General features: G+C 45.0%; 1 protein-coding gene across 2 annotated transcripts; it reads left to right on the plus strand.

The window, feature by feature from the left end:
- Positions 1-1,761: 1,761 nt before the first annotated feature.
- ZXDB (zinc finger X-linked duplicated B) lies at positions 1,762-7,478 on the plus strand. 2 transcript variants are annotated; one of them, XM_070502800.1, is made up of 2 exons: positions 1,762-4,264; positions 4,495-7,478. In XM_070502800.1, the coding sequence occupies exons 1-2, from the start codon at positions 1,852-1,854 to the stop codon at positions 4,665-4,667; spliced, it is 2,586 nt and encodes an 861-aa protein (XP_070358901.1). In that variant the 5' UTR covers positions 1,762-1,851; the 3' UTR covers positions 4,668-7,478. The 2 variants fall into 2 exon arrangements, with proteins under 2 accessions (XP_070358901.1, XP_070358900.1); XM_070502799.1 differs by having other exon boundaries at positions 1,770-7,478.
- Positions 7,479-7,987: the final 509 nt, after the last annotated feature.

Consider the following 7,987-nt stretch of genomic DNA (forward strand, 5'->3'; position numbering starts at 1 on the left):
ATGAGAACGTGCAAAACCTTAATAGTGATGGTAAAAAAAAAAAAGAAATTAAATTCTGGCAATACTTGGTATAGGTGAACATGTGTAACAGCAGGAACTCTCTGTGCTACTGGTAGGATTGTAAATTGGTACAGCCACTACAGAAAACAGTTTGGCATCATCTGGAAAAGCTGAAGATATGCATACCCTATGGCCCAGTGATTGCGTTCTTGCATGTATACCCAAGAGACTTTTACACGTGTCCCATGAGACGTGTCCAAGAACGTTCACTGCAGCATTGTTCATAATGATAGTCAAAACCTAGAAAGAACCCCAGTGTCCATCCACTGTAGAATGGCATAGTCATATCATAATCACTTTGCTAAAATCATACACTGGAATGCTAGTCAACAATGGGGAGAAAAGATCTACAGCTGCTATGAACAACATGGATGGGTCTCTCCAAGAAATATGATACAGGGTGAAAGAAGCAAGCCATAAAAGGAAGCATGCAGTATGATTCCATTTATGTAACTTCATATAAACTGTATCTTTTAGGGACGCCTACAAAAGTGGTAACGCTATAAAGAAAACCACTGAAATGATTATCACAAAGTCAGGATAATGACTATATCCACAGAGGAGGGTGTGGGTTGTGACTGGGAGGAATACAGTGGCTGTATTCTGGAAGGCTGGCAATGGTCTGTTTCTTGACCTTGGTCCTGGTTACATGGGTGTTTGCTTTTACAAATTATCAAAACCTGACAGATATGTTTTATGCACTCCTCTATATCTCAGACGTGAAAAACGCTTCCTCCAAAAAACATAATGGAAAGAAAAATATGTGAAGTAGAAATTCTAATGAGGTTTGAATTGTTATGGATGAAAAACTTGATCTTCTATTCAAAAGATCAGCAAGTGTCCATTATCATTAAAAGAGAGGGAAAGCAGGGATTATTTAAACTATAGGTACCCCATAATCTAGTCATCACTCTAAACCTTTCTCTTGCTAGATATTCCACCCTATATTTATATCAATTCCCAAGTCACTGATGACAAATTGGAGGGTCATCATCATCATTAATAAGATCATTAGGCATCACTGGCCAAATCCATTACAGTGGGACTGGGCCACCACACTTAAATGCAAGCAGGCACACTGGGGCTATTGGACACGGTCATCTGTGCATTTTTCTCGGGAGAGTCCATTGCAGTGATTTAGGGTTTAACCTTATCACGTTTAAGTGGTACTCCTGTCCAGAGGCCTCCACGTGCTGGAAAATCTAGAGCAAACTGAGGAATGTCCTCATTGTGTTGTGAGATTGGACATGAAATTTACCATGGCGTAACCAATGGTGGAAGGGCAAAGTGTTGGTTTAGGTTGTGCACTGTATAACCCAGGAGTGGGCTGGGTTTTCCCGATTTCGATATAAATTGTTTCATTCTCCAGGCTTTGCATTTCTAGGCTGAACAGTGCTAACCTCTTTTGGCGTCACCTCTTATTCATTCTAATCGCTGCGTCAGCAGGACGAAAAATTTAACGATGTGACAGATTTTCCTGAGGACCTCGTTCAAGACAGTTCTAGTTATGGAAGTTGTTTGTAGGGGGGAGGGGGGACATCATATTCAGTAGGAATTGCTAGCACTATGGTAGTTTAATGTTGACACAGAGGGTATTCGCTCGGAATTTTCCCTCATCTATCAATCCAGCCAGCCAGCCTGCAAACAATTTTTAACACATGCAAAGTACTAAGCACCACGCTTAGCACTGGGAGGGGCTGGAGCTGTGTTTATTTTGGTATATACAGTGAGGTACAGATTTAAGTTGCATTTAGCAGATAGATACCCAGGTTTTCCAGCACCATTTACCGAATGAACTGTCATTTCCCCATTACCTGGGAAGACCTCCTTGATTTCCTACTAATATTAACTGTGGAACTTATTTATGCATACCAGTCTCTGCCTCTGGGCTTTCTAGTCTGTCCCAGAGACCCAGTACCAGAATATTTAAATCACTGTGGCGTTAAACACGTTTTAATATCTGATAGGGCCAGTTTCTGCGCATTGCACTTTTTTTTTTCCCCTTTCAGGAACGTGTTCGGGCCCGCGGCAGGGGGCGGGGTCGCGCCTCCTCCGCGGCTCTGGTTCCAGCCGAGCCTCGCCGACGCGGAGATGGAAATCCCGAGGCTGCTCCCGGCTCGCGGGACGCGACAGGGCGGCGGCGCTGGCAGCCCCGCGGGCGGCGGCCGGGTCCACGGAGGCCTTGATCCGCGGGCTGGCCAGGCCCCCGCGCGCCGCCTCCTGCTGCTCCGTGGCCCCCAAGATGGCGGGCCCGGGCGGCGGCGCGAGGAGGCCCGCGCAGCCTCACGGGGCCCGGGCCCGAGCCCGTTGCCGCCGAGGCCCGATCACGCTGGCGGCGGCGGCGGCGGCGGCGGCGGCGACGACGACGGCGGCGGCGGCGACGACTTTTTCCTGGTGCTACTGGACCCGGTGGGTGGCGACGTGGAGACCGCGGGCGCCGGCCAGGCCTCAGGGCCTGTGTGGAGGGAGGAGGCCGAGCCGGGCCCACGGCTCCAGGGGGGTGAGAGCGGCGCGAACCCCGCGGGCCACCCTGCGCCGGGCTCCCGCTGCCTGTCCGCGGCCCCGGCCCCGGCCCCGATCCCGATCCCCGCCCCAGGCCTGGGCCCCGCCGCGGCCTTCGCGGGCACCGTCACTATCCACAACCAAAACCTGCTGTTGCACTTCGAGAACGGCGTCCTCACCCTGGCCACGCCCCCGCCGCCAGCCTGGGAGCCTGGGGTCGCGCCTGCCCCGCAGCCCGGGGGTCTGATCGCCCCGCAGGCGGGGTTCCCGCATGGCGCGCAGCCCGGCGACTGCCCCGAGCTGCCTCCTGACCTTCTGCTGGCCGAGCCGGCCGAACCCGCGCCGCCCCCGCCGCCCGAGGAGGAGGCGGAGGGCCAGGCCGCTGCCGAGAGCCCCCGCGGGCCGCTGGGCCCGGGCCCGGGCATAGTGCTGTACCTGTGTCCCGAGGCGCAGTGCGGACAAACCTTCGCCAAGAAGCACCAGCTGAAGGTGCACCTGCTGACGCACAGCAGCAACCAGGGCCAACGGCCCTTCAAGTGCCCCCTGGGCGGCTGCGGCTGGACCTTCACCACCTCGTACAAGCTCAAGAGGCATCTGCAGTCACACGACAAACTGCGGCCCTTCGGGTGTCCGGCGGAGGGCTGTGGCAAGAGCTTCACCACCGTGTATAACCTCAAGGCACACATGAAGGGCCATGAGCAGGAGAACTCTTTCAAATGCGAAGTGTGCGAGGAGAGCTTCCCCACGCAGGCCAAGCTCAGCGCCCACCAGCGGAGCCACTTTGAGCCGGAGAGGCCCTACCAGTGCGCGTTTTCTGGCTGCAAGAAGACATTTATCACCGTGAGTGCTCTGTTTTCCCATAACCGCGCCCACTTCAGGGAGCAGGAACTCTTTTCCTGCTCCTTTCCTGGCTGCAGCAAACAGTACGACAAGGCTTGTCGGCTGAAAATTCACCTGCGGAGCCACACTGGTGAGAGACCTTTCCTTTGTGACTTTGACGGCTGTGGCTGGAACTTCACTAGCATGTCCAAACTGTTAAGGCACAAAAGGAAGCACGACGATGACCGGAGGTTCACGTGCCCTGTGGAAGGCTGTGGGAAATCTTTCACAAGGGCTGAGCATCTGAAAGGCCACAGCATAACCCACCTGGGAACAAAGCCCTTTGTGTGCCCCGTGGAAGGCTGCTGTGCCAGGTTCTCTGCTCGAAGTAGCCTCTACATTCACTCCAAGAAACACTTGCAAGATGTGGACACTTGGAAAAGCCGTTGCCCAGTCTCCACTTGCAATAAACTCTTCACCTCCAAGCACAGCATGAAGACCCACATGGCCAAAAGGCACAACCTCGGCCAGGATCTCTTAGCTCAGTTAGAAGCGGCAAATTCTCTTACGCCCAGCAGTGAACTTGCCAGCCAGGGACAGAGTGATCTCAGTGATGCAGAGCTAGTGTCTCTCTTCTCTGACGTGCCTGGCAGTAGTTCTGCTGCAGTGCTAGACACTGCATTGGTAAACTCTGGAATCTTGACTATTGATGTGGCTTCGGTGAGCTCAACTCTGGCAGGGAACCTTCCCGCTGCTAATAATAGTTCCTTAGGGCAGGCTCTGGACCCTCGGGGCTTGATGGCCACCGGTGACCTTCCTCAAAGTCTGGATACCTCTCTCTTTTTTGGAACGACAGCCGCCGGTTTTCAGCAGAGCCCCTTAGGTATGGATGATGTCTCAAGTCTAAGCGCGGGGCCATTGGGATCTCTGGGATCTTTGGCTATGAAAAACTCAAGTCAAGAGCCCCAAGCTTTGACCCCCAGCAGTAAGCTAACAGTAGACACAGATGCTCTGACTCCTTCAAGCACCCTTTGTGAAAACAGTGTCTCAGATCTACTGACACCAACCAAAGCAGAATGGAACATACATCCTGACTCTGACTTCTTTGGACAGGAGGAAGAAACCCAGTTTGGATTCTCCAATCCAGCAGGAGCCCATGGTTCTCAGAAAGAAACAGATCTTACCACAGTGACTGGCAGCTCATTTTTGGTATGAACTACATTCATTCCTCGTCATATGGCTTACTTTTACTAATTACACTCAATTTTAAGGGTATTCTGGACTAAATGTTTAAATGCAGTCGTTTCTTGTAGGTTTGGAAAAAAACAGAGCCCTGGGCTACAAGTTTGGAGATTTAAATTCTGATTCTGAGTCTAGAACTGACAAGTTGTGTGACCCCGAGCAAGTCACTTCACCTATCTGAGCCTTAATTTCCTTATTTATAAAATGAGGTGGTTTGAGTAGATCGTTTCTAAGGTATTTTCAGCTTTGTGATTCCTTGATAATATGCTTCTTTCCTTGAAAAAATTTAGGACATTTTTCAGTGATGGTGTTGCATGTGCTTTTTTTCCCCAAACATGCATAAAATACATATATTGAACATCTATTTGCTTGGCACCCAACTTCAACTATTATCAACTCACAACAGTCTTGTTTATCTGATCTCCACTCTCACCCTCTTCCAGTATTATTTTGGAATAAATTCTAGACATCACATTATTTCAACCATAAATATTCAATATATGGTTCTATAAAGAATGGGCTTAACAATAATTCCTTAATAAATATCCAGTTAGGGTTCCAACTTCCAATTGTCTCATCAATGCTACTACTTGTTTTAATATTCTGAGTAATTAGAATCCCAGTAAGTCTCTTAAGTCTGTAATCTGTTTCCCCTTTGTCTCTTTCTTTCCTTGCAATTTTATTTGTTGAAGAAATAAGGTTGTTTCACATGTAGCATTTGCCATAATCTTATGTTTTGGTGATTATATCCCTTTGGTGTTAATTTTCTCTAACATGTCTTTCAGTAATTTGGTCATTGGATCTAGAGACTTGATCAGATTGGAAATGTGATTTTTGGGGCAGGAATGTTTCATAGGTCCTCCTGTGTTTTTTATAAGCTGGCACATAATGTCTAGTTTTCTCTCTCTTTGGGGTATTTGCAACTGCTGTTGATCAGTGCATTAATTCATGATTTTCTGTCCTTTGGATATCATGAATTGTTCTTGTAGAGTTACTGTTAGCAGAGGAAGAAATGCTGTTTAAGGCATTTATAAAAGTTTAACAGATATATTATTCAATGCCAAAATATTTTCTTAAATAATGACAGAACTAACAAGAAAAAAGATATCAAAAATATATGTTGGCTATCTCATTGTTTATCTTCCTGACCTCTTCTGATGGTTGGAGGCTTTGTTGTTATAGAAATTACCAGCCAGGACTTTAACATGAAACAGACCCAGGGTCAAATTTGTGTTGGATAAGTGGCCTTGAATAAATGTCTCACTAAGCATCAGTTTCTTAGCTGTCAAATGGTCATAGCAATGCACACACATAGCTAACACACCTTAGAGTTTTCTTCTTTTCTAGTTTTTAATATGTAAGAAACGATATTGTGTGCTTTGGCATATTTTATTGAATTTATATAATCTTTTTTACCCTCTCAGTCCTTCCTGCTGTAAGGAAGAACTTGGAATAATTTAATCCTATTCAGACAGTAATGGTTGTATGGTTCAGGTGAAACAGTATAGGGAACCTCTTTATTCCTTCCACTAATTTTCCCCCAGGAATTTCTGTGGAGAAATGCTAGGAGTGGAGACATTGCTCACAGGTATCTCTGCATCCCTCTCCATTAGATCAGTTTGTCACCATCTTTGTTCTGCTTTCAAAGTCAGACTTCACTGTGACTGTGGAGTCTGCTGTTGCATGAAACTCATAATGGAGCAGAGAAGGTTTCCTCTTCTCTCTGGTCTGGCAAGCTCATTGTTTCCACTTTCCCAAAGTTAGAATGAAGGATTGAATCTGAATATTGTGTAAACTGTGTGTCTTATATGAGTATCATTTTGAATTTTTGAAACATCTTCACAACCGGTATCTTATTTCTTGTTCAGATCAGCCCTGTGTGGTAGTTTTGGCAAAGCCCATGCTATCACTTATATGACAGTTTAACCAACTCATATTCCAAATGGGCTTTGGCTAGTGACAGTTCTATATATAGCTTAAAATAAAGAAGAAAAATTATTTTCACCTCTCCTTTCCCATTCGTCCAACTTTCATAATTCATTCCTGTCATAACTAGCTGCTCTTTTACATTTAATCGGTTTTTGTTACTTTCTGCTTTCTTTCTTCCCATTCTCCCTTGCATGTGCATTCCAGTCCTTGCCATGCCTTTCTTATTTTTTAATGGATTTATCTACCCCACCACTATTTCTCAGACCTTCTCCTCATGGCCCATTTTCTTCCAATGATGACATTTGTTGCGTGTAGACTACAGTTCTATGTGTGCTGTAAGAAGTTATTTTATGAGCTTAGATAATACTGTGTTCATATATGACTCAAATGATAAAAGAGATTATTTTCTATACTGTTAAGATGAGAAGTGGATTTCTGTTTCATTATTTCCATTTTTTAAAAGTTTTTGCCAAGGAGTTCTGCTAACTAATACTCGTTATTTGCTCTAGTGTACTAGTCCAGTAGTGTTTGCATGTGAATGTCTATAGATGACAGTTATTGTAGCAATTTGGCAGTGCACTAAAAATTTGCCACTTTGAAATGTTTCTGTACTGTTTGTGTTTGTGGGTATATACACACACACATATTTTTTAAAGTGGTTGTATTCATGTAGTGAAAAACAAAAAGTAGCATAATTTTGTAAATCAGAGAAATGCTCAGACTTTCATTATGTCTACTTATTCAATTGTTTTCTTTCTTTGCTTTGGAAATATTTGTATTCATAAAGCACATTTCGAAAATATTGTCATTCATTAAGGCCTCTTAAATAGACCACTATTTTAAGTGTCTGGCAGATACATGTCTCGAGGATTGAATTGAACACACACGTAGCAAACATCAAATAAATTATTTAAATATGAAAAGAATTTAATACTGTGACTTCATTTTTTCAATCCCTTAAACCGACTTCCTCCCAATAAAAAATCATAAAATATATTTTTTTCTACTTATTGTTGGAATGTTCAAAGGACAAATGTTGCTTTTCTCAAAAATAAAAGCTTTTATTTGTCCACGGGCTCAATTTCATTGAACAAATCTGTGCAAATAATTTATCTTTCAATACCATTTTCTAGAAAAGTGGTGAACCCCTTTATACTTTCAAGGTAAGAAGTTTAATTTGTGTTGGTGGTGGCATAAAGTTGCCATCACTCCTTTTAAATAATAGTATGTGTTTTAACTTAATCATGTTTCCTTTCTGCTTCCCCTCAGTCACCGTCTGTTTCTAGGGACTGTGCTGATCATAAATTAATAATGGAGTTTTACCAATTAATATAATTGATATAACTCAAGGCTTGAGTAGCAGGGGTAAAAGGTGGATAGATTATAAAGTTTATTTGTCTCTGTGACCTAAACTTTTTATGTTCTTATCCAGGAA

The sequence above is a fragment of the Equus asinus genome, chromosome X, assembly GCF_041296235.1.
Source record: "Equus asinus isolate D_3611 breed Donkey chromosome X, EquAss-T2T_v2, whole genome shotgun sequence".
In the NCBI taxonomy this organism is placed as follows: Eukaryota; Metazoa; Chordata; class Mammalia; order Perissodactyla; family Equidae; genus Equus; species Equus asinus.